The sequence below is a fragment of the Paralichthys olivaceus genome, chromosome 10 (assembly GCF_024713975.1).
Source record: "Paralichthys olivaceus isolate ysfri-2021 chromosome 10, ASM2471397v2, whole genome shotgun sequence".
NCBI lineage: Eukaryota > Metazoa > Chordata > Actinopteri > Pleuronectiformes > Paralichthyidae > Paralichthys > Paralichthys olivaceus.
Window position 1 is genome coordinate 16,255,878 of NC_091102.1, and position 27,511 is coordinate 16,283,388.

General features: G+C 40.6%; 1 protein-coding gene and 1 long non-coding RNA gene across 2 annotated transcripts; both read right to left on the bottom strand.

The window, feature by feature from the left end:
• Positions 1-3,380: 3,380 nt before the first annotated feature.
• On the bottom strand, positions 3,381-22,284 carry nxph2a (neurexophilin 2a). The gene is made up of 3 exons (XM_020089843.2): positions 22,092-22,284; positions 21,833-21,983; positions 3,381-4,266 (listed from the first exon to the last, which is right to left on the bottom strand). Exons 2-3 carry the CDS (start codon positions 21,875-21,877, stop codon positions 3,520-3,522), a joined length of 792 nt encoding a protein of 263 aa, XP_019945402.1. The 5' UTR covers positions 21,878-21,983; positions 22,092-22,284; the 3' UTR covers positions 3,381-3,519.
• A 2,841-nt stretch (positions 22,285-25,125) lies between these two features.
• Positions 25,126-26,961, bottom strand: LOC138411780 (uncharacterized). The gene is made up of 2 exons (XR_011244282.1): positions 26,649-26,961; positions 25,126-26,262 (listed from the first exon to the last, which is right to left on the bottom strand). It is a non-coding gene; the product is annotated as an uncharacterized lncRNA (long non-coding RNA).
• Positions 26,962-27,511: the final 550 nt, after the last annotated feature.

Here is a 27,511-nt window from a genome sequence, read left to right on the forward strand (position 1 = left end):
GAGCCCCGAAGCTTGTTTATTTATTTTTTAACAGGCGGTTGTTGAACTCAATGTGACAAGAGATTTGAATACAAGAGAGGGTGCTTATTATCCACATGGTCTCATTTTAATGACCATATTAATGGATGTGGATGTCAGGCAGACATAGTTTTTTTTTCCTCTACTGGATTTAAATAGGATTGGAAAACACCAGTGCAGTGATAATCAAAAGAAAATGTGCTTAAACCACATTAGCAGCCACATGTTCGGTGTTGAACCTTTTTTCCGACACGCTTGTTTTATGTGTGAACGCTCGGCACAAGCTCTAATTAAAGTGAACGTGAGGCAGCTCTTTCCATGCTGGAACGGAGATGTCTTCATCAGCAGCTTGCTGATCCCCCGTCCGCCCCTCTCGGCACAGATCCTAGCAAAATACCTGATACCATCTCTGCTTCAGGACGCCGCTTCTTCCTTCCTCAACCGAGTGTAACACTTGAAAGTGGAGCTGCCTGCAGTGGCACCATCAAAACTGAAAATGTGTTCTGTCATTTAGATTGTAGGAAACAGGATTTCTAAGCTAAAGACAATGGGCTTGGTAGAAAAAAAATTGTGAATGTGTGTGATGAGTCAAAATTAAAAAATCAAGCTGCAGTGCCCTGACTTTAGAGAAGTGACAGAAAGAGAGAAAAAGAACTGTTGGAGGTGTCCTGTGATGCTCTCTTTTTACTGAGCTTTATTCTATGAAGTAAATTACTTTTTGTTTCCCATGATGCATTTTTTACAAACTGAATGTGGGGTTTTGCCATCAGGTGAAAATTAATTTTGTCTTTGTCTTAGCTTTTCCAATGAATTTTCCTTTGAATTGTTCTCCTTAAACCAGACAGTTTCAGCAACACAAACTGTCACTGACCACTGGTGATGAATTGTAGCTCTGCATATGTAAATTACTGCTGTTAATTGTCAGATCAATTTGACATGGGTAATTACCTAACAGATAGAAAGCCATTTATTATCTCTCTAATAATCACTAATATCACCACTGACAAATCAGGGAAATTGAAATGTATGTTAACATTCCTCTCCGTTTTCTAAGGATTTGGATGCGGCGGCAGGAGAGCCTGGTGTGACTTGATGCCTTAAGCAGTGGGTGCCTCACCCTGATCAGATAAGAGTAATGGAAGGGAATGAAAAGACCCCTGTCCCTGATGGCTGCAGAAAAATGGATGTGCTCCCTGAGGTGTACCTCTGGTATCATCCACGCCTGTGGACACAGATTTATTGCCCATTAAAAAGCTACACTGAAATGTAGCCCTTAAAATGGCGTGTTTATCCTGTTGAGAAGTCCTTGTAGGAATGAAACGAGACAAGCCTGAGCGCCGACAGGCTGGGTGTGACTCAGTGTGACAATACACCGTGAGCCCAGTTCAAATAAGGTTTAATGCCATAAAAATCTGAATTGATCTTTACAATTTCCATTTTAACAAAAGTTAACCCCCTATGAAATCAAATATTCCAAAATGAACATTTGTACTTACACTATACACACAGCAGTGCTCATTTCTATTTTACAGGGGAACCGTTAAAACAAGATTAAGCAAGCAAAAAATCAAAATAGGAACAATTTGCAAGGATTACAAAAATGGAACTCAAAGCAATCTTATGACTAGTAGCAATACATATGATTATCTACATGATGAAGCCGAACAAACACCAAAAATAAGCAGCAGTATACTCATTGATATATTTCTCTGGAAAAAATAAGAACAATTGACATCATTTACTCTGAAGCCATAATTAAACACATTTAGTTTTTAGAGTTACACGATAATACACAGCATTTTCACAAAGGAGTAGAACTAAAACATCAACATATATCAACTCGGATTTAAATATTTCCTTATCATACACCTCACCGCATGTTATGTGACAGGGTCATTTACAGCAGACGGGGAAAGGCATGAGGTACAGCAAAAGAGTAACTGACAGAGATAATTGCCATGTGATTAGTCAAAGCCCTCGACTAATCTCTGGATGTGTGCAAACAACAACTTATGGCATTTAACGTGTTGATGGTTCTCGACAAAACCTTTTAAAAATGTTTTTTGTAATTGCAAAGTCAAAGCACAATACACCGTTTTACTACGAGACGGGGTGTTATCCACTTTTACACAAGAGTTGTTCAGTTTTAAGCCGGCTGTACATTTGGGAAATGTCTGACATTTTCAAATTGAGTAGTCCCACTTCTCATTAAAATTCCAGACGGATTCTGTACTTTTGTCTTTTGCCTTTTTTTTTTCTTCTTCCTTTTACTTTTGGTTTCCCACTCTCTGTGTTAAGTAAATGAAATTTCCCAGGCTAATTAAAGCCTATTAAAGACAGGTAATGTCAGGGCTTGTGGCAGGACCATGACAAAGTGCTGATAATTGTCTGCCAGACTCACTAAATCCACCTGTCCTGCAATTATCCCCCTCCACCCCCAACCCCACCACCCCTGCCTCTCCTGACATTAATCCACTGTGGCGCTCGCGCGGCAGGCTGATGCCTCAAAGTGCATCCTGCAAACACAGATGTGAAATTTCAGGCTAGTTTAGCATACACATGCCTTATGATGATTGTAGCAGAGAAAAACCCAACACATTTCTCAAGAAGCAAACAAGGCAGCATACATGGGTACCTACATATGTATGTGTATTGACTGATGCTCATGCTCTCAGGTTGCTTTCGGATCGAATTTGTCGGATCAATTTATTTTGTCTTTTGGCCACTTCAATTTGTTTCAGTGGATCAGTTCACTTGATTTCAGTCCCTACAAGAGACAGATAGCATGGATAAGAGATAGGTTGTGAAGCCGTATTAATTATTCAGAGCTACTTGAAAAATTACCCATTAATCAAACTAATCTGAAATTAAAGAGGCTGTCCCGCCTGTGCTATGTTCACAGGTACAAATGGACATTAGCTCAACTTTGAAGACAATGAAGAGATCATTTTGACTTATCAGTCAAAAGCAGTGAGGCCTCAAATGGGTGATATCTTAATTTTACGCACTAATGAGTAACAATTCAATTGTCTGAGTATTGTAATTGTTAATATGATTCAAAGTCTTGTAATATTTCACCCCGTAACTGACTGTTTAAATGAGGTGAGGGAATTGTTTGATAATGTTGGCATCAGTGCTTCATTGGCAGCGATACTCTTCCAACGGAGAGGCTGCATGCCTATGGTCTTGCCTTGAAGGAAACATCTGGACAGCATACTAATTATACCATTGGTTTATAGAGCACATGTGCTGTTGTGATGTGAAGGAATCCCAAGTCAACCCCTAACTCCAAGTCCCTGGACACCTAACTACCTGAAGTGTTTACATGTGCAGTTTGTACAAAAGTTTTGTAGCAATGCGTCAAATCCATCCCCACTTTAAGTTGCACCTCCTCCAACTTATCTCAGGTTTTTAGGTATTTCAGGACAGGGAGCTTAGAAGTTGACTTTGACATAGTTTGAAGATAAATCAAGAGGTTGATGCATACTAGCAACCGCTAGGTCATCCTGTGGAGGAGTAAGGTGTGTCGCTATGGTAGTTGTAGTCAGGGCATACCTTCTGCACCAGTTTATAGTCTACACTGTAAAAGGCTATATAGATGCATATGACTTTAAAGGGTTTCGAGCACAGCCAGGACACGTGGCTCTGCGTGTGCTCCTGGTAGCACACCTTGGACTGGTCGAAGTTGCACATTGCAGTCTTCTTGTTGCGGTCTGTCTTCTCGTACTCGATGCGGCAGTTGAACGATTTGGTGTCTTTGGTCTCCAGCGTGGACTGCTGGGTGATCTCAAACTCCACCACCTTGGAGGGTGGCACTAGGCTGACTGACACGTTGCCCATGCCTGTGGAGTTGTGGCGGAAGTAAACGCTAAAAGTGCCATTCCCATGGTCCACGATCTTCCCCGTGATCAGCAGGTTGAGTTTGACAGTCTTGATGTTTGAGTGGAAGTCCCCCCACCCAAACATCTTTTTGAACTTGCCGGTCTTGACGATGGGCCTGCGTTTAGTTCTGGCCTGTGCACCCTGAGCATCTGTCTGGTTAGATAACCAGTCCCAAAAGTCCTCCATGTTCTGTAAATATGTTATTTCCCTCATGCTACTCTTAAACCCGGGGGAGCCCTTGGCAAACAAACGTAGGGGGTTGAGGATCCGTGGGCTGGCCCCCGTGGGAGAAATCTTCTGTTCATTATTACCGTCTCCCCACTCGATGAGCTCTGTGGCGCCTCCGTGCACCTTCCTGCATGTGACCTACAGAGAAAACAGAGCATAGGTAAAACAAAAAAAAAGTTAATTAATTCCACTTTTTCAAAGAAGGAAAATCCAGCAATGCAAAGTCTTCGGTTTGTTTGTTTGTTTGTAAATAGACCATAAAACTGAGTTTACACAGGCTGTTATACATTTCATGGACAACAAATCTGGCACAAAACACCATTAAATGCAACAAATCAGTGTTCACACTGACAACTTCGAGGTGACTGCACTGTGAAAATACCACAGCATAGCATCAGCACAAGGGATAAAGAGGGATATCTCTACAGCACTTAAGAGGGAGAGAAGGAGAAAATAAAACCACCATGAACATGGAACACCCACTTGTTAAACAACTTTTAAGATTAAAGATTTACTCTGGGAAATGGTTGAACACAGCAATGGTGCCTTTGGGAAAAAAAATCTTTGGTATTAAGCTTTACAAAAAATGACTTCAAACAGATACTGTATTTGAAACTGACTGCTGAAGGAGAACTCAGTCTTTGGAAATATGACATTGAAAATACAAGTTCAGGACGGCCACTTGATTTCCTGGCACAATAAAATGTATGAATTTCCTTCTATTATCTCACTCGTCAGTTCTCTCTGAAGTTCCTTCCTCTTTAAAGGGAGTTTTTTCCTCTGCACTGTTGCCAAGTCTTTGTTCAAGGTGGGGACTGTTTGGTTTATCTCTATGATATTGTAAGGTCCTTACCTTCCTCTGTAAAATGCCCTGAGATAATGTATGTAATGATCTAGTGTTTTATAAATAAAACTGATCAGAATTCAAGTAAAGGAATTAAATTGCCTTGCTGCACTTTCTGCACAAGGTTTTAAAAATCACTATGATGAGAATCACCAACTTTCATTTCATTCCATGTCCATCAGTGGTACTCACAACTATGGGTTCTGGATGCAGAGCGATATAACAGTGAGTGTGATTATTCACCTAATTCGGTGAGTGTTATCTTCTCAGTGAAGTCAGAGCAATAGTTTGACTTTATGGGAATATGCATATTGATTTTCTTGCAGAGAGTTAGATGAGAAGAATAATCCTGCTTTCATGTCTGTAGTAATGTATCTGAAGCCATCCGACATTTAACATGAAGACTGGAAACAGGGGGGGAGCTAGCTTAGCTCTTTCCAAAGTTTAAAAAGCAGAATGTCCAGCATAACCTTGAAAGCTCTCAATTTTAAATCATATCTTAAGACAAAGCCTGACAATCTTTCCCTTTGTATCAAGCATGCATGCTAAGCCAAGCAAAGTGACTGGATGTACTCCTGTAAACTCAAATCATAATTTTGTAAACAATTTATTTTTTTTACAATCTCTACAAGTTACGGCACATATTCAAAACTTCCAGCTTTCATTTTGTTAAAAGGATCAGTTTGACTTGAAGTCCCCACAGTACTGACACAATGAGCCACAACTTGATTTGTAGGATCTTTAATAACCTTGACAACCTTAACAATTGTCCACTCAAACCAATGAACCTGCAACAACACAGTCCAAAGTTATGAATCATTGCCTGGGCATCCACTTTATGGATCAGGATGGAGGACAGTAGAGATGAGGTTGGTCAAAGGAGTCTGAATTACAACTGAGAATTGTTAGAGTAATCTCTGCATTTATGACTTAAAATGTTTTAAATTGTAGTGCAGTTGGTTATCTACACCACAAGGCATCAAATGTAATCGTGTAACATGGCTTAATAACTGAGAATTTAACTTTCCACAAAACGAATCTACTAAACACCAGTAGCTCCTCCGCACTGATGAACTCCAAAAGAGCTCATATTTGCATAAAGCTCCTAATATTTTAGGACGACTTGTCAGATTACATGACATTGAAAATCCCCTGAGCTAAACGTGAGCCGGTCTCAGACCACTAATGCTATTTTTAGATAGTACAGTGCGTATGAACTTTGGCTTATAATGGTTCCCAACAATGAAATCCCCTTCTACAGTGGTGCGGGTAAAGTATGTGCTATAAGTGCTAATCCAGATGCAGCAATGAACTATGATCCCTGCTCGTACCTCAAAGCCTTTTGGCTTCAGGAGCGATTCCTGGTCCACTTCAGATAAAGCTTTAATAATTCACGGCAATAAGCTTAGCTGGTTTTATTAGTAATTAGTAGTGGCGGCTTTCCCCGGGCCCGGTTGTAGGGATCACTGAGAGAAGCAGATGTTGAAAGCACAGAGCAGCGGCTGTTTGAATTCTCACTGAGCTGCTGCGCACTACTTCCAAACTAATTATAATTTAGCTGTAAGCCTAACTGAGGCCCATGTGTACAAAGCTAACAAACTAGGTCTGTCAGCCACTATTTGTTTTGTTGTGCTCACATTCTATATTAATCTTTTCTATTTGACATGTTAAAGTGCCACATACATTTCAAGCAGTGCAATGCCTTTCTTCACTGCGCTGCTCATGGCCCATGCACACAGTCCAACACCTAAGCAGAACGTAATGGCTATCTGGATATGTAATGTGAAATCAATGAGTCTCCAACAGACAGTGAGTCTGACCCATCTATCAGCCCTCACAATGCTTAATTAAGACAGCAGCTCCCTGTAAACATGGATGAATGAGGCTACGCAGTTGTAATGTCCCTCTGCGTAGCTCATCACATCCACAGTCATTTAATCAACTGATTCCAGTGTCAGTATTCCCCACTGATACCTCCACTTAGTAATACCGTGTCAGAGCTCAGCTGTTGATTTGATTAGACCATTACGGCGTCACAATAAAAGGCGACTGTGAACATAAAGTCTGTGGGACTGCCGGCTCCCAACAGGAACGCTTCTTTACCGCTGTGAACAAGGGAAGGCGTGGCACGTGTCTTCGCACCAGCCCGAGTTGCTATATCCATTTCACATAGGGTGTCGTGCTGCGCAGCTTCAGAGGTGAAACCGAATTTTGTCTTTTTAGTGTAAATCTCAGGTGAGCTTTGTATAGGGTGATTATAATGGAAATGAGAGAGGAGTTTAAGTATGATGAGCAACTGGGGAAATTGCTGTGACGACAAGGGGATCAGCGGAGGGATATCTAATACTTAAAATGCCCCGAGAGAGATGAAGAGCTGGGAACTTAAGAAGCCTGCACTGACACAAAGGCTTTGGTTTGTCTCTCTCTCTCCCTGTCTCCCTGCACACATGCAACACCTACACACACACAAACACACTTCCTTCATTTCAGCGGAAGTGGTGCTTCTTGAAAACAGACGAAAGGAATCAGAGTTTTTTTTATATAACAAGACGATTTGGGGGGAAAAAAAAGGGAGGCAAGGTCTGATGAAGGAGAATCTACAAAAGCTTAATTAAGATTTCTTAATCGGTGCTGCTGTGCTAGAGGCATTTTGGGGCGACTTGAAACAAGACATTATTATGATAATAACGGCAGACTTATGGAGCTGAAATCACCAGCCCTCATTTCTGCAGAAATAGGGAAAATGACTGGCAAATGTTTGCGGATGTGTGCTTAGCTTCTTCATTTTTTCCTGTAAATCCTGAATAAAAAAAAAGAGAGGTGCAAGTACCTGATGTTCCAGCTATATCTGCCGTATAAAAGTAATACAGCAGTAAATGTAAAGGGGGTGAATTATAAATGCTGTCAGTAAAATTCATGGACTTCTAGAGTAAAAGAAAAGGGACTCAGGTGTTTTTATACTGTAGCTGCTTATATTTCCAGTTAATATTCTGTACTATTACATCTCATGGTTAAAACAAACAGTATTTCCTCCTCTTTCTCTGAACAAACCCGGTTAACCTTCCATAATTTTCAATATGTGAGAAGGAAACTGAGATTTCTTACATTTAATCATAATTTCCACTGTAACCATAAAATGTACCTCTGTAACCTCATCAGCAAAGGCTATTTATTACATTACATTACACACAAAATCAATACTCGTGTCATGGACACTGCATTTTTTCTCTACTTTCAGGGCCAGTTAATAATGAAATGATTTAAGTTATAATAAGGAGTACAACTCCTTATTCTAAGAAATGTGTCTGAAACTAAAATAAAGGACTATTGCAGATAAATGATGAAAGAATTCTCATTGACCAATTGTTTAAGGCAGGTTGACTCACCTAACATATACAGGTGGAATACTATTTAGTAAGTAAGATTAAAAAAAGATTAATGATTAAAAATGTGCACAAAACATATATAATGATATGTCATGTTTTAGCCAATCATTGGTATTGTCAGTATTACATCAGGCAGCTTTGCGGATCTCTGCTATGAGAGCAAGACTGATATTATCTGCCAGTATTAGCTTAGATTCATCTGCTTGAGTCCATATATAGCCTGATAGGGACAAAAATCAGTGTTAAAATACCACAACTATGTTTTCACCTCAAAACAGTGTCAGCATCACATTGTTCATACTCCACACAGTAAAGGAGAGTTTATTTTTCAACTTTAGAATGATCAACTCATCACATATGTTGATTGCAAACCCTTAATATCCAAAGGTCATGTAAAAGACCATGTTAACTTCGTAAAAATATTTGTGTCAGCATCAGCCACGAAGAGTATACATTTGATATTATAAATTAGCACGATTGCTTTGTACAAAAGTTTGGGCACAACTTGGCAAATTAGCTATTTTGTTGATTTCTGAAGGGACAACAAGTAAATGCTGCCCCTTTAAACAGACATTTAAAAAAATATCTTGTTAATGCACATCTACTTTTTATTCATGAAATTAAAAAAAAATTAAAATTTAATGTCTAAAGATTTTTTTTGCATGTGGAAACATTTGGCAATTCTGCTTGTAAAACACCAAGAGTTTCATCAACTTGTTCTTTAATTGACTCATCAGGACTCGAAGAAGGTCAAGAATCGCCATTAGAAATTTTCAGCTGATGTCAGTTCCAGAGTCGATAAATTCTCTATGAAGCATCAGAGGCTATAAAAAGATATCACTGCACTTCCAACTAGAATTTTTGGCCGTCCAGGATGTCATTAAGAATTGGCAGTGAAGGGGAACTATGGAAATCAAGGCAATATCTGACTGACCAGGAGATTTTTAAGATAAAACTGCACATCTGCTGAGCATGAAGCCAAAACCAAACCTGCATATGACTGCAAAGTTGCTGTGGGACGTTTGAGCTGACTGTGACCTAACCTCTGACCTCATCACAAATGTCATCTTCTGAAGACAAACAAAGCATCATCCAGATAAACCAGGGTCATTGTGGAAACAAGTGATGTGGACAGACAAAGGTGAAATTGAGCCAAAGGTGTGTGTTTGGTGAAATGAAAACCTGGAAAAGTATTTAGCTTGAAGGTGGACACACACTCCACACGAATATCAGCAATTTTGGATGTAAATGTCCTTCAGTCAGTCTGGAAAGTAAATGACCCAAAGCAAATCTCAAAATCCACCATGAACTATTTAAGCTCTCACAGTTCCCTGATCTGAACATCAATGAAAATCTCCTGGTTTGATTTTAAACATGATTTCCTGCAAGGTTTTACAAAGCAGCAGAACTTGAAGTTGGCCAGGAAGATAGAAATTCCTATTTCAAGAAAAGAGAAATTCTTGTTCACACAAAGCATTTGCAACCTGAGAAATCTGCTACATTATGAGGTACTGACTCAAAAACGCTTGCTTTTTTTGTTTTGCAAATTCTTTTAAAATTTGTATTCATTAAGATCTTGAAAGAAAAAGTAACTGTGTATTAACATTTTAAGATGTATGTTTGCTATAGTACTTATACTTACTAAAAACTGGGTTAAGCAAAAACATGGAGGCATGGAGGAAAATACATTGACATGCAGAGTTGGAATTTGGTAAATTACCTTTACATCTCTAGCCTTTGATTTTATTTCATGTGCAATAAGTCCTCTAGATCTTGATGTTAATTTTGTTTTACGTGTGTCAAAAATTCCACATCGATGTGCCTTGGTCGTGGGATTAACTGCAAAATATTGTTTCTGCATAATTTCTTTCTTATTTTTTTGTCAGCCATTTCACAAAGTGCCTAGAAGAAAACCTCTTAATGTTGCCTACAATCTAATTCAAGGCTTTGAAATGAAGGTTTTTATAGATATTAAGAATGTCTTATATGTTTTCAGTTTAAAATTGTATTGATGCGAAAAAGTTTTTCCGTCGTTTTTGCATTTTTCAAAGATCCTCCTGATAAAATGAAGGATAAAACATGCAGAAATGTCACTGCTGCAGAATGATGATCATTTCAACGGCTCCATCCTTGGGGCACCTGTACTGTATGCTTGATTTAATGGCATTTAAATCTATACTATCCTCAGGTATTAGTCGCATTTCAATACCGACAGTGGCTGGGGCGGCAGCACGCCACACACACAGAGTCTGGATGAACGGGCCTCGACATTCATCTGTAATGAGCATTATAGAGCTAGCTGTCTGCTTGTCCCGTGGGTAGACATATCTTTTAGAAGCCTGACATAAAGGTAATTGCCACGGTGACCAGAAGTAGCCTCTAGAAAGTTATTAAGAAGCCAGTGACATCTGGCTTCTGGATCATCTGAAGAGATGCCGTTAAAACGCATTTGCACTGAGCAGCCGGCAACATTGCGCTCGGCTGTGATGGGTTCTGGGCCGTGGGCGAGGCTTCAGTAGTGTTTTGATGGCGACGATGGAATCTGAGGGAGTCTCTCTAAACCTGGCATGGCTGACTTGTGTGCCCCCACCCCCCTACTCCTGATCTGAGATCTGTAATTCTGTTTCTTCTCATCTTCTTCTCTGTGAGAGTCTCTGCATTGTCTTCATTACTCAGCTCGTTGTTTCTGTGCGCCACAATAATCAGTTTTTTGAGCTTTCCGTAGTTTCTCTTTTTCTTTGCCCAGCACATAAGGTGGGGATATGCGTCGGGGGAAAATTGGTTTCAGGCATCTTTCTCACAATAAACAAAATGGGCAATTAACCTGCTCATCAGTGCAAGCAGAGCAGTTCCAATGATGCACTCCACTGTTCTTCATGGATTTATCTGTGCAAATTGACCTCACTTTGGTGGTGCAATTCATTTCTCTGCTAATTTTCTGTGTCTGAAGCTTCATTAACTTGATGCGTTTCTACGTAGTAAAAATCTGGACGTCCCACGGAAATTACACCGCTTTCGCCACCGCCTCTCCTAATACTTCCACTGCTACTGAACACCTGCCATATTAGAGCAGCTCAGCCGCTGCTGCTGAGGCAGCGTCAGACCACATTGTTGCAGAGCCTGGATTGACTGCAGCTTCTTGCTTTCGAGCACCTAACATGACAAGCTGCTCCGCTCGCATTAAAACAATTCTCTGCCCGCAATCCCCTGCCCCACATCCTTCCCCTGCCATCCACCTGATGTTACAAGGCATATCATTTGTAATGATTCACACCTAGAGCCGACTCCAGGAAAGAAGGCCCTGGAGGCGCATAGGCCGCACGGAGCGAGAGTCTACACATTGCAGAAGAATAGATTGGTGCTCTGATCGCCGGAACAGCTTCACGCTCCAGAGCCATCACTTTTAATCAGAGGCTGTCCAGGGAAACACATGGCAGGCGCTTCAGCACTGTGGTGGATCGCAACGGCAAATCCACACCAGGGGCACCTTACCAATCACAGGCTACGGTTAGGATGTGTATGCGTGTGTGTGTCAGTGTGTGTGTGTGTGTGTGTGTGTGTGTGTGTGTGTGTGTGCATATAGCATATCTGCTCCCCTCCAGTATAATCCTTTAGGCCATTACCACCTGACCTCTGTGAGAATGAGACAGACTACAGCCTCTAATATCTTAACACTTGTACTTAAGATCCCATATTGAATTTGTGGCTTATTTCATCATCGGCATGCTTGAGATTATTTCAGGTGAATATTGAGAGCAGCAGCGATCTAATCAACAGTCTTATTGTATTTCTTTTTTAATTGTATGTTTTGATTCTGGCTATCATGTATGAATATATCCAATAATAACCTTCACAGACGAGGTTGTGTTTTCACCCTGTTGTTGTTTGTTGGTTGGTTTGTGTGTTTGTTTGTGTGTTTGGAAGCAAAATTACACAAACACAACTGAACAGATTTCCACAAAACTTGGTGGAAGGATGCGCTATGGGTTGGGTCACTGGGCAGATTTTTCACTTTATTCAATAGTTGCTGGAAGGAGCATGTGTCAACATTTTCAAAAATGTTTTCCATGGCTCTTTATTTGAAAAGATCTGGCATATTTAGGGAACTGAGTGTGTGAAATCTGGCACAGCTTGATTGAATTAACGGTGACTGTTGGGCCCTGGTCTAGTTTGTTTGTCAGCAGGATGAAACAAAAAGCACTGAACAAATTTCCATTAAACACAATAGAAGGATGGGATGTGAGCGCGAAAAGAACCTCCTTCAATTTTGGCATAGATCCGGATGAGGTTGCAGGTTGCAGGAATTACATTTTCACTTTGTTTAACATTGTGAGATATGGGAATTTTTGACACTTTTTCACTTTTTATTCCGGATAATAATTTATGGATCTTGATTAATAAAACCAGGCACATTTAGGTGACTGATATCTGCGAGTTTGCAACATGTGTAGCAGATTGATTGAATGTAAGGGGTGCCCTGGCGGTGGTATTTGCTCTACTGAGTGCCATTCTAGTTTATATATGTGGTTGTACAGCTGTCATGCCGAAGGCCTAAAACTCATGTCATGACCTCCCGATATTTTAACCAGATCAGCGTGTGACTGTTTAAGCACTTTGTGCAGGTGCTGATGGTGAGACCAGAGTGGGTGACAATGAGCTCGTTCTGTATCTCCACATCCACTTTGGTGTATGAGCACACACTGAATTATGATTTATCTTAAAAACTGTGGCCACAATGATTTAATGGCAGGGGCAACATTATACTGTATAAAAGGTATAATGCATAACACATGTTGTGAGGATACTACATATAAACAATGTGCTGCTCTCCCTGGTTAGTTCTGTCGCAGACACTGTTTTCATGTTGTTCAAAGCTGAGGGCTAAATTTTCCTGCAGTCACTTAGGAAACAAACGTTCTCACTCCATAAGGTGTGTGGTATATATATTTATTACAGTCTAATTCATCCTGAACAAATTAAACAGCCATGAGGAAATATATAGTGTAGATTAAAAACAGAACACAATTTTGGGTAACACTTAATTTTAAGTTCCCCTATAAAGCCAACAAACAATAAATAAATGGTTTATGATACAGTATAAGTATATAAGGTAATTGTTTTCAATGAACAAATATACTGTTCTCTTTTCAGAATAATGGCTGTTGATGAGTTTTATGTGACAATATACAGTAAGCCTTAATTTTAAAGTTTTGTCCTTGAGCAAGGCACTGTATGTCTATCACTGACAGCAGGCTGTACACAACCTCTGACCTCTCGTATGACTCACAACTTTAAGATATTAGGATTATGCTGGTCACTTGAGTTCTCAACGAGTGCCAATGTAAAGTTGTCAGTTACAGACATATTGAGCTCTTATAGCCATTATAGTATCTTAAAGTGACTGAAAGTTGTTTGAGGAACCGTTTTTGCTATAGACTGTATATTAAGATGGACGACACATCTCCACTTCCTCTAAATATCCAGAAATGAAGCCAAAATCTCCCCGATACGAACGCTGCCATCTTGCACATTTGAGTCTGTGCAGTGGCCATCAGGGGAGGTAGCTGTGGCATCGAGGCCCCGCTCTTACATGTGCTTGACCAATCACAAGGCTTAGTCTCAGCTGTCAATCTTGATGTTTCACCCAGTTTGAAAAGCATCAAATGACTAATTAAAAACAAACTTAATGGAAATAAAATAGCACTTGCACATACATGAGTGTGGTGAGAACTACCTCAAATGACTGAAACCATCTTTCAGAAAAATGTATTCGATTTTTTTACGTTGACATTTCCCATTCACTAACGTGGAAGAGATGGAATTTATAAGCTATACAGCAGCCAGCCACCAAGTGGCACCAAGACAACGTGGCTTGACTTTTGAGCTGTCATGTCGTCCATTTTTGTATACAACCAATTGATTTGCATTTGTTGTGGCAAAATATTATCTGACTGCTCATGTTGTGATCTGAGGTTGCTCTCCTTCTATTATTAGCATAAATCCTGATGTGAGTCATTAGTCACGTTTATGATGTTTTCTTTTCTCGCTCAATCACAGTCTCCTCTGTTCTTCCTCTGATCCCAATGGATGACAACAAGGCCTTGCATCTCCTTTTTTGCCCTTTAACAGACTTTTACTTGCATGACGGTTTGTATGGATCTTCATACTGATACATTTGGTGTCATTAGAGAGTGTTTCCCTACAGGGAGCGAGGCACTCAACTGTGCAAATCACAGACAATTACCTAGTCTGCAGTGTTGAAGCTGCCAAAGCCGAAACTTGCTTCAGTTTTTCCTTATAATATTATATCATTATACTAGAGTTAGCTCCAACCTTGCTGACATGTTTTGTTTGAATTCTAATGAGTGTCAGTCTTCTGTTGTAGCTCGCTCTCAAATGATCAAGTCTTCTTCGTGGCCTGCCCTTTAAAACCTTGTAACATAGCAACTGGTCTCAAGTCACATTTAAGGTTACATGTAACCTGTATCAGCTTTTTCTCGAACAGGAAAAATATGATTTTTCACTGATTTTGTCAAATGTATTAACAACAAAAAGAGCTGTGTTGGGTGCAGATCTCCAGCCTGATGCAGCAAACCAGTGTCAATATCATAACACTGTTGTTAAATCACTGCTTCTGTATTAAAGCCAGAATGTCCCTATTAGCTTCCAGGCAGAAAGAAGTGAACAGGGACGGCAGCATTTCATTAAATTGTAATTTCTCTATGCTCTTACCTGAGTATTATCATATTTGTCTGTAAACACAACTTAAAACGAAAGCTTTTTTTTTCTTGGTTAAGGTGAAGGTGGTTTTGAGGAGCTAATGCTAAAATAGCTGATAGATGCACTGCTGAGCTGCAGCATCTTTTAAAATAAATTCTAAATGGGATCACTCATATGCTCCCAAGGTGTTTCCTCCAAACTGCGTTTAGCAGGATAGACAGAGCCTCCATAACAGCAGGGAATAATGGTGTTATTTTCCAAGAATGAAGTTCAAAAAACATATTAAGATTCTTTACTTAAGCAAAAGTAGAATACCACACATTAAAACACTATTAGATTGTTTATGCAGCAGAAATGTCCCTATTTTATTATAATTATTATTGGGTTACACATCATTAAGAGAGAGCTAATTAGATATCTATAACTATAAGTCTCTCTCTCTTTCTCTATCTATCCCTATGTGTGAACAAATACATATGTATGTATATGTATATAAATGCATATATTTTTTTTTTAAATATGTGTGTCTATATGTATATATATGCATATCTGTATGTAAATCTGTATGTGTATATATACACGCATACTGTATGTGTATGTAAATATGTGTGTGTGTGTGTCTGTGTGTGTGTGTGTGTGTGTGTGTGTGTGTGTGTGTAGCCATGCATTATATTTATAAACGTATAGATAATGATAATAATTATTACTCAAAATCTCAAGCAGGTCACCAGTGTCTATAGCTTTCAAATTAAATGACTGGAGTGAAACTACAGTGTTTGCATCAAGGCAGCAATATTAGCAGTGCTAAGGTCAAATGTAAGTACTATATAATGCAAATACTGAACATTTGCACGATTAAATTCTAGAATACAAGAGACCTGTAAATAAATCATTTATTTCCACAAATCCGACTCAAAATAAGAATCAATATGAAATTGAAGGTAAAGTGAGAAATGTTTGTGAACATTTACACTTGATCCAAATCCACTGTAAGACAATAAAAGTCAAAATTGTACTGCTGCATTAACTCAGTCACAGTTAATGTGGCACCAGTGAATTTGTGAATTACCTGCAGGAGATCACAGACATTTTATTTTTCACCTATGCGGATGGCAAAACCTAGGAGGTGAAGGTGGGATGTAACTGAGCTCAGTGTGGCAAATTTAAATGCAGCGATGATGTCAGGTGTTCTGAGAGTGTTAACAATGATCCCGCCAGGAGACAAGATGGAGAGCGAGCTGAGGGGACGAGAGCCTCTTGGTAATCTGGATACTTCTGTTATCTTACCACCTGCCACATGTGACAGCAGCAAAGCCCTGAACACTTCACTTTTAGACAGGCGTTACCTTTCAACACATCATCACTTTCACAATCCCATTACATGGTCAAAGCACCATCTCCTGCTCTGGCTCCTGACACCTGCAGCACACCTCAATATGTGTGATAGCAGGGATTTAGGAGGATAATTCCACAAATAATGTTGGACTTGGTGTAATTACCATTCACTTGACCAGAACACCTTATAGTTTGTGCAACAATTGCATTCATGCTCATAAAACTCCTCTGCATGGTATGTTATTCTCAAATCAATACTTCTTTTCTTATTTTATCTCAGGAAGACCTAACATAAGTGTTTCCCTCACTGCTTTTTATTGACATTTTCCTTTTTGTCAATTTATTGTTTTTCAGAACCATGCTGCAAATGGTGCGAGTGTTTGATGCAGAATTTTTTCCCCCCCTCGATTTTGCTCAAACATACGTCCACTAAATTTGACAGAGAAAACATTTTCCGTACCCGCAGCCGACTGCGCCGTGGCTGATTTCACAGAAACAGCTCCCTTTGAAGAGGAAACACGAGTTGGAAAGACGTTGCCTCATTTTCCTCTGAGTAGCTCTGAAGACAGTTACTTCACAAGAAATATACAAAGACAGAGGGGAGCTGACAGTGCTTTGTTAGGGCTGAAAATGACAAGCTGAAAAAAAAGAAAAAAAAAGAGAGGGGCCTCAAAGCCCAGAGGCAGAGGAGGAAAACGCAAAACTGAGAATAATCAGCAAGGAGATTTATTGTACATATTCTAAAGCTGTCACACCTTTCCTTTTTACAGGAAAGCAACGCAGCTTCTATTAAAGGGGTCAATCATTTCCTGCACTCTGACATAGAGTGTGATTGCCTTTTCCAAGAAGCAACCAGGTGGTAATTAAGAACTTTATATGTCAGAGTGTTTGGGAAAATATGAAAGTGTTCGGCTGCAGAAACTTTGCCTGCTGGAGTGGTGACTTTGTGCGATTACACAGCTTATTCTTGAGTTTGGCAGTTCAAACGCAAATGAAGACTTCTCGGCTGAATGCGACAGAACCGTGACAACTCTTGCAATATTTGAGTGAATAAAAGAAAACGCGATACCACAATTCCTCAGACCGCATACACATAGACAAAGTACCTATTGTAGAGGAGCTGATATCCATGTTTTGCTTTGTTGCAGCACAGCAGTAAAGAGCAGTATTAGCAGGGAGATAAAAGAGCTGCTAAACATCGAGGTTGTGCATCAGAGGATGCTGGATGTCTCTGACCTGCAGAGCAGTAATGACAATGCTATAAGGTAGCAGAGCCTCCAGATCTAACGCCGCCGGGGGCTGCGGATCGCTCCATAAAAATTCATAGCTGTGGACCAAGATCAGGAGACTCGACATCGTATTAAACATAATGTTTCCAGTGCCGGAGCCACCGGAGTGGGGTGTGACTTCATGCGAGAGAGCCGCTCGGCACCTCAGTCCATCCCAAAGAGCTCACATCACAAGAGATGCTCGGGGAAAGTAATCATAAGTATTTTGACTTTAATCTTTAATGGTCCACTCAGCAGCCAGATTAGGGTTATTGTCAATGCAAAGGGCAATTGTGTTACAACTATCAATCACCAGGAGCTTCTTTCTCTTCATTCCAAGACCTTTATCATGGATTTATTGTCAGCACGCACGCAATTATGACTGATGATTGGGAAAAAGGGAGGACAGGCTCCAGGGCTCAATACAGTCAACACAAGTTGGAGTGGCTGCGAGCTACATTTGAGGGATTTAACCTGCGGAAACAACAACCTTTTCCTTAAGAGGTTCCAGACAACATGCAGGCGGAGGACAGCAAATGCCACGGACAGTATTGTTTATGAGGGATTATCTAGTTGGGCCCTGTGGTGAGAGAGATTGTGACCCCAATATGAGCACAGATACACATCAGCACCATGTAAGCTCCGAAATGATTCCTGGGAGGGCAGCGCATGCATACAAGGCCCCTCTGCTCCGTCAATCCATGTTTAATCACTTCCACAGACATTTTTTCTTCTGGTCCGCCTGACATTTCCTCTCATTTTTCTTTCTCCCTCCCTCTCCACCCAATTTCTCTGGTGGGTTTTTGAAGACTTAAGTTCCAGTCTTTTTCTCTCCCTCTCCCTCTCTCCCTCCCTCTCTCTCGCTTTCTTACAAGGCAAATCCGGAGAGAGGTTGAGATGCGAAGACCAGGCAGAGTAGGGGATGTGAAGAATATAAACACACTTTTTTTTTTTTTTATTGTCCAGAGGGAAAGGAGGGGTGGGGCGGGGGGGAGGCGGGAAGGGGTGCAGGGGGCTGGGCGGTGGGGTCTGTAAAAGAGACGAGGACCTTATCACAGCCCAGCAGCTCTGTAATTCGCTGCCATGATAAAGTGGCAGCGCGGAAAACCTTACAAGGCTGGCACAATCCAAAGACGGATTAGGTTTTTCTGACATAAGCTTCCTGAAAAACTAATCAATCAGCCCATGCGGCATTATCAGAAGCGTGAGATTAAAGCGCTGCTCCTAATCCCCCCCACTGTACATTTTATTACACTTTCCCAGTGTTATTTGCCTTTAAATATACAATAAATAAATAATAATAATAAAAACCCAAACCTAATTGAGCGTGGGGAAGGGGGAGAGGGGTTAAAGAGCCCTTAGAGAGGGAATTTATGTAGAATGTGTGTTTTGTTATGAAGACGGGGATAAAACTGTTGTCCTTGCCAGAGCCCTTTTTGACTTTGCATAGAGCCTCACTGTCTCACTCCAACACTGCAGAAAAACAAAGTAAGGAAGAAGGAAAAAAAAATCCTTTGCCAGAATTTTACAACAATGTAGTAGCTAAAAATCTGCCAATTCAAATTCATACTCTTGTCTCTAGTGCCGTTGACGGATGAAGAGATAAATTATGACGTAGGTATTTATGCTCCTAAATAAATAACTGTTGAAATTAATGCTAATTCCTCTGAGAAATGACTTGTAATCCCTTAAATCAGTGCACATCAAAGTTACAGGGATGAACTCGGGGCGTGCTGCGGATACAGAGGACAAGGCACGTACAGCTTTACCAGTAACCAGCTAAGCTTTGTCTCTTTAATGCGTCACACCCTTCTATCAAGACGCTTTGCTTACTTCCCTGCTCATGTGTGACCCTGGGCGGCGTTTACAGTATCAGAGAAGGTAGCTACTTCTAACGCCGGCCCTCTTGGCACGGGCCCCGTTTCCAAAGAGCTCTTACCCAAAGATACAGTGGTGCAATAGACTTTCTCAGCCTCCTCTCACTCCTAATCCCAACAAACAAACAAACAAAAACCTTTCCCTGCATGCAATCTGCGGAGTAAAGCATATAGAGGCAGGGCTGGACAGGCAGGGAGGAGATGGCAGAGAGCACGGCTCCTAAAGCCATCCACATTGTTCTGCTGTCATTGCACAGAGGATAACTGCAGCAGATGTCACGAGAAAGAATGGATTCTCCCAGGATGGCTGTGACCCTCTTATTTGTCCCTGGGGTATGGCACAGATGCCGGGAGCTGGGGATGCATTTTCACCAATTTGATTCATGTCATGAGTGTATGAGTGCGTGTGTGAAGATGCGTTGTTGGAGGATTTGGCCTTTGCTCCAGAACCTAAAATCTCTGATAAAATCATGGAACGTGTACCCGTCCTCATTACAGGCCGTCCTGATGGCTTTAGTTGTCTGAGGTGCATCCTGTGACACTGTCCCTGGATGGAAACCTTGCTGTGTCTCTTTAAAACTTTCCTATTAAGCAGACATACTAAGAAAAAAAAGTTTTGTGCACATATTTCATGCTTTCTACGAGACCCAGTCTGGAATTCAAGCATTCTTTATCCTACGGAAGGTGGGGGAATACTGATAAGGGCCAATATGTCCCCATTCAGACAGGGGTGAGTCTGCTGGGAGGGGAGCCACCGAGGCCAATGAAAAGAGCCTCTCCAGGGACGCAGCCCGTCTCCCTCTCTCCCTCCCTCTCTGGAGGCAGTAGCTCCCAATAGGCACAGGGCTGATTACAGCAGCAGCCGGGGCAGACAGCACTTTGCCGCTCCATCTGCACAGTTCAAGGCTATCTTTAAAGAAGCCCTCTTTGACGACAGCACAGATGTGAGGAACTTCTTCAATCGCGTGGCATTTTCTGCTCAGGTGTGATCACGGCAAGGGACTGTTAAGCAAGGATGATCACGATAAAAAAAAAAAGGCACACATATATTCAACCTTTATATTTCCCTATATAAAGCTTGTGATCTTTCTTTGGAGAGCTTAGTCCTGCAATAAAAACAGAATTAAACTGCGGGAAAAGATTATGTCCAGAAGCTTATGAGACAATCAGGATCTGGTGAATACCAACAGTTTCTCTCTCAGGGACACAGTTTCATCACATTTGTAGTTACAGGTTATTATAGAGGAAGTGCACAGGCCACGGAAACCTGTGAGTGCTGCAATTTGCATGTATTGTTCTCAGTTGTCATTTCATTATTTAATTTATTTTCGCTATTTTTTTCCGTTTACACTTGGTGTAGAATGAAAATGACACTTTACAGGTGTCAAGGTTTTTTTTTCGACACATGAGGTTAAACATTGTTCTTGCCTGATGGAGGAGAGTAAATGAAAAATGATCGTTAACCACAAATATGCACGAGATACAGTTGAAGACATGAGGAGGTCCATTGTTTGGTTGAGCAATGGAGGACAGACTCAAGACACCTAGACCGTAATATATGAAATTTAAAAAAAACACCCACACAGTGGAAATGAACTATGAACTTTTGCAAGCTTGTACATTAGTATATAGTTTATAACCAGTGATTAATTTGATTGATTTTAACCACATTAACTCAACCTCTTAAATTATAAGTGCTGCAGAATTGTTAATTATAAACTATGATAATGCTCATTAACTAGGAATGTGACGTAAATGTTTTTTATATTGTACAAATATGGGCTACGTGTATTATTTTCTGGACCTGAATAAGAAGGATGAACGCTAAGGGAAAGTCACAGTGTCAAATGAGAATAATAAGTTTAAGTCAGTCTATTAAGAAAATCAAGTGCACGTTGTATAATAAATATATTATATAATTTGAAAAATAGTCTAGTCCACCGAATGAAACTCAGTCAGCTAGAGGCTGGACATTTTTGAAAAATGAAAAATGAAATCTTTTAAATAAGAAAAGAGAAAGAAAACACATAATTAGTGGAGCTGTTAATGTCCATTAAGATACTTATTTTAATGAACAGATTGTACATTCAGGTAGATAAAAAAGTATAATAATCCTTATTTTCCGAATGGAAATGCTGTTGAATCACCCACAATTTCAAGACAGTCATTTTAGTTCAATATCATTTGGCACATATGTAGTTTTTGATAAATCTTGCATTGCGTAAAAACCTTCACATTTGTCCATGTTTAGTCTGCAGGGACTCAGACCCTCACCTGGTGCAGGAGACACAGAAGCAGGAGCGTTTGCAGGGCACTCATCTTCAATGACTTCTCGACTTTATTCAAGATGAGCGGCGCTTAAATCCTCCCTGGAAGCTTTGGAGAGGGACAGACGCACATGCCGCTGGAGCATCGCTTTGATCACCTGCGAGAAACATTCACCACGTTAAATCGCTGCCAATCCCCTCTGTGGTTCTTCGTTTGGAAGAAGCCCCGGGACATTTAGAAAAAAAACTAAGAACTTTTTTCTTACCGTTTTCCAAAGGCAGTAGCTCGCTTAGTTGGATGAGGCGACTTGAATCATCCCTGTTCAATCCACTTTGGGGCAAAGACTCCTAAAATCCTCTCAGCGCGTCCCCGTCTTTCTCGGACTCTTGGATCTCTCTGCAGACTCTGCCTACATTCACTGTTCTATATGCGCATCAAACCCAAATCTAAATGAACTCTGCCCAATCCGGAGCAGTGTTGTTTATACTGAGACGTCGATCCACCGCGGTAAAGTAGAGCCAAGTGAGCCCGTATCCCGATGTGAGAGCTGCAGTCAGTCAGACAGCTGTGCGCGCTCTGTGCGCTCTCTTCAGCGAAAGTACTTCAGTGCGCAAAATCCTCCGCCGTGCGTCTCCAAGGTCGGCGCGCATCCATGCAAAGAGTCAGAGGCAAAGCTTTCACTCGTGAAGTCTCACTCTCTCCATCTTGGAGACAATATGAGCCTTGATGTCCCTGTTATCGGGGTTTTGTTCAGAAGCAAGTCCACGTTTTATTTTAACCCTGTGAGGGACCAAACCTGCGATCTCACTTTTTCACTGTGTTGTTGTTGGGTGATTTGGCACGTTGACCTCCAACGTTCCACCCAAATGTGGCCGTGGCTGCTGCACCTTACCAGATGTATAGTTGGAGGTCTGTAGCATTATGCAAAACTTTGACACAACACTTTTTAAATGATTTTATTCAGTGCAACAATGATTTCCAGTTTGGAAACCCAGTCACATTAGCAGGAGTGTTTGAGTCATGCAAGTGAAAAACACCCCAGTGAGTGATATTCATTCATTTGAGGAGCAGCTGACGCAGCAGTCCTGACCACAAAGTACAGAGGAGCAGAAAAGGTCAAACGTTGACTGAGGCTGAACAAAGGCAACATGACTTTCTACTGTGGACAAGAGGCCATCTCTAAGACTCTGGCGCCATCATGTGGTCATAGGCAGATGTGCCACTTCACAGAGAAAGACCAGGGAGTTGCAGTTGGTTCACACTGTGCAAATGAAATGGTTAATTTGTTCATACCTAAACATTTGCAGTTTAAAGTCAGGTGTTGATTGTTTGCAAGACTTACCAGCAGGGGGCGAAACATCTCCACATTTCAGCTTTAAAGGAATCAACAATGAAACACTAGAAGAGCAGCTCAGGACAAAATGTTTCAGATTGAAACGCTGAGCCGGAATCAGTTCAGAGAGCAGGGATCTCCTTACCATTTCTTTTTCTATGGCACAGTCTCGCTGTTTAACATTAAACAACAGAATATAAAGGTAAATTCAAATGGTTTCTAACACACTAAAACTGTGTGTGTGTGTGTGTGTGTGTGTGTGTGTGTGTGTGCTCGACAAACATATAAAGCGTCTCATTTTTACATTGTATTGTGTCACTGTCTGCTTATTAATGCTGAGTGGAAAGACTTCTAGTGAAGTGTTATTTTAGAGTACTGCAGTCTCACATATCTCATACAATGAACAGTTATATGAAGAAGCAAAAGTTGTTCTCAGATTCATATCCAATACATCAAATTTTAAATATCTGAGATCATCCGCGTGTCATGTTTTATCTTGTATGGTTTTCACAAGACTTTTTATTTCAGTAACTCGCTACACTGCTGTGTTCATTTGTTTCACATTCAAAAATTATCAAATTTCTTTGACCAAGTTCAGGTACATCTACTTGCATACTGTTATATATAGCAGAAGGACAACGAAAGTGCATATGGCTACTTACACAATATCACCTAGAACAAAAGTTAGAGCCACACGATCTGTGCAAACACGCACACTCCGGACTTTAGTGATGGGAATTACATCTCTTTAAAAGAGAGCCAGATCTTATGGCTCTGTTCCTTTCATCCTCGGGTGTTACAATGTCACACACACACACACACACACAGCAGACAGGAACGTCAGCTAGATAACAGCTATCATTTCATTCAAACGCTGCCATTTAAAGTTACAGAAGAATCAGCTCCCAAATCAAAGGCTTTCTGGGGTTTAAAGGTCATCACAACAACTTGCTGATTATGTTAAACTGCTTCACATCCACACAAACAATCCTGAGAGAAACAGTGGACATTGTTACTGACGAGATTACTCTGATATAAATATAATGCATGAAGGGTGAGACGTCCCCCCTCCCTGATGCCCTTCTGTTCACCTGAAGGGGAGCAGCGTCACTGACGTGGATCTTATCAGTTTAGGGAAGGGAATGGATGAAGTTTGGGCGCACTAATTATAAGAATGGTTCTCAGGTTGGATTTCCTTCGTTCACACCAAAGAGCCGTTGAAAAGAATCGGATCGTTTCTGAATGACACAACATGACCCAACTTCACAGTGGGCATGAGGTGTTCATTATATGTCAAAGTCATGGTCCATTAGTTGCAAACAGCAAGGACGTATATGACTGGCACCATGTTGAGTAACAGCCCCTGATGTGAATTCTAACCACTGATCACAAATACCCTTTCAGTAAGCAGGACTCAAACATTGACTCTAGGTTTGACACTTTGAAATGTGAGATAAATGATGAGAGGGTTTGAAATGCACAGTTGTTTTTCCAGTAGTAATGAAACTAAATTCTCTTTGTACAGAGAATGAAAGTTTGATGTTTGGACGTTAAATTAAAACAGTCCTGCACAGAGACTGGTGTTTGGTCAGGGGTGGGGAACGTCCCACCTCCTCGCTCATGTAAATTATAACCACCCCATCCTGTTTACCACGCTGGTAACATATATCCTGTGCCAGATGTTTAATATCTATTTGAGAGCAACTTTTGTTAACAGAGCCAGACAGTCCATTTCATTTATTGTTGTGCTTGTGTTTATTTTATTTGTTTTATTCATCAAGGATATTTTAATAATTTTAATTCTAATTCAAATGTCAGACTGAATATTCAGTTCATTGCTCTTTGAAATGGTGAACTTGCATGATTATGCAATTCCATTGTCAATACCATTGTCATTATATCAGTGGTTTAAAATTGTTTCAAAATGATTACAATAATAATATTCATCACAATAATTGGAACAATATATCGTCCAGTAAACATTTTATGAGTTTGGCACCACCATCTGGTTGAAATCACTACATACAGTAGTTTTGCAGCAACCTCACGGATACATTAGTTTGTCATCAAAAAGCAGATTTCTTTTCTTTTGGAACATCTTCATATGTGATATGTTTCTCTTGTTTTAAGGTTTTACTGAAATATATGAAAAAATGTGTCTCATTTATTGGACATAATACAAAGACAAAACACACAAATACTGCAAGTAAAAGCAAAATCCACAAAAGCAGTGTGAGCTGAACAAAATTCATTATGGCTTTGATTTAGTTTAGTGCAGGTAGATACGACTGACAGGCGTCAGCTTACCTAAAAATAAACACATATCTCAGTTTAGTATCTTCCTGTATTACGAAATGACACATTTCATCAGATTGCCAGCAAGTCGGCACGGCATGGCACACGTGCTTTAATGAGCATGTGGGCCTCTCATTGATATTGAGAGAGACTCTTATTACAACCTGTGTGAGAACTGCACATGTTAATACAATACGTTGTTTAAAGCTGGGACAGTTAATTGCATGAGCTTTGTCTTGTGGTGATGGTGAGAAGAACCCTGCAGCTTTTGCAAAACATATTCTTTCAGTCTTGAGAAGTATGTAGTATCACAAGTATGATCAAAGCTGCTGTCTACAAACATTATTGTATCCAGTGGCAGTGACAGAGGAGGTAGCTGCTGCTGTAGAGCTGTTTTCGCTTTGTGGCCACTTTAGACAAGGTCATAGGCTTAAAAGAGTAACGCTGACCTACACACACAGATACCAAGGCAGGAAACAGCTGTCTTCCTGTATAGTCAGGTGAAGAATCAGCAGAATGAAGTGGAGCGAAGGTCAATCCGGAGAGTTGGTCACATCTGACAGAAAACAGCTTGAACACACAGGTGGCTGGAACATTGTCTGATAGCAGTTTTCTCAATGATGACATATTCGTGTGCCAAAGCTCCTGTGTCTGGACGTTGCTGAAACATGGAGTAAGCATATTTTCACGCTGTACTGACAGGAAGGTGATTTATGAACCCAAGCACAGCCCCCTTCCTCCGACTTGCATGTCAGATGTGTCGAAACAGCTCTCTCATTACTCCGTCGTGTTGCTGTTGGAGACAGGACTGAGCAAAAGCAGAGGAACAGGAAAACTGGATATATGAATCAAATTTCATGGCAATCCATTTGACAGATGTTTAGACATTTCATCCAACGCCACAACTATCAACCTTTCTGATAGGGCCTATAAAAAAAAGTCATTGTATCCTGAAAGTTAGTAGGATTCATCCTCTGGGGAGTCTGTACAATATAATGGCAACCCATCCAATTGTGAAAATGTTCAGGAAGGCTCAAGTGGCTGAAAGTGCCATCCACAGAGTCCAGTACTATCATGGCTAAAAAGCAACAGTCCCCTGATGAAACCACATTTAAATTCCCTCCCTAGATCCAGCTTTTTATTTAGACCCCCACCAGATTGCACTCACTCATGATATCATTCTCCTAAACATACCAGATTTTGTTCTTCGATATCCATGAAGTATTCTCTGAGAAATCTACAAAAGTCTTAAAAAACACCCAATGTCGCGATTTTTAAAGAAATTGAAAAAATATCCTGATTTGGATCTGCAACACAATTCAATGGGTTAATTTCTTCTCTGACTCATACCACATCCTTCCACCAAGTCTCCTGGTAATCCATAGGGTAGCTTTTGTGTAATACTGCTAAAAAACTAACACTGATAAAAACATAACCTCCTTAGTGGAGTTAAAAATAAGACTACAGAAAACAACGCCTGCAGCTTCCAGTGGAACTACATTCTGCTGAGGAAAAAGTCCCATTCATACCCAACCCCCCCACAACTTCCTTCCTCATATTTTCTTTGACAGTTCATTCAACTAAATGTGTTAAACTATGTGCGTTGCCCTGACCGGATTCCAAAGTTACTTTATTGTGAAAAAAAAGGAAATAAAGCAGGGGCAGCACATTCCAGGATAAGATAGTTACAAGCAAGTTGTGACCGAGGGTGAAATTCCACACATTACATTATTTGGCTCGATTGTTTCATCCCCCCCACCTCCAAAGAGGAGGGTGTTGGTTTTAAATTACAACTTGCTTCGCACGCAACGTGTCTTTTTATGGTGGTTGTGTGACAACAGCAGATAGAGTTCAAAAGAGCGCACGCAACACATGAACAGGCACGCATGTGTCTGCTTTTCAGGGGGGTGGGGGAGAGGGAACGGCCAAGTTAAACAAATCACGAATCAGTAGCTGCAAATGTGCATGGTCACCATGAGCTGCAGGACTTACCAGGTTATAGAGTCCAGAAAATAAATGAGAATACAATCAGAAATCAATGCAATGAAATGTACTTC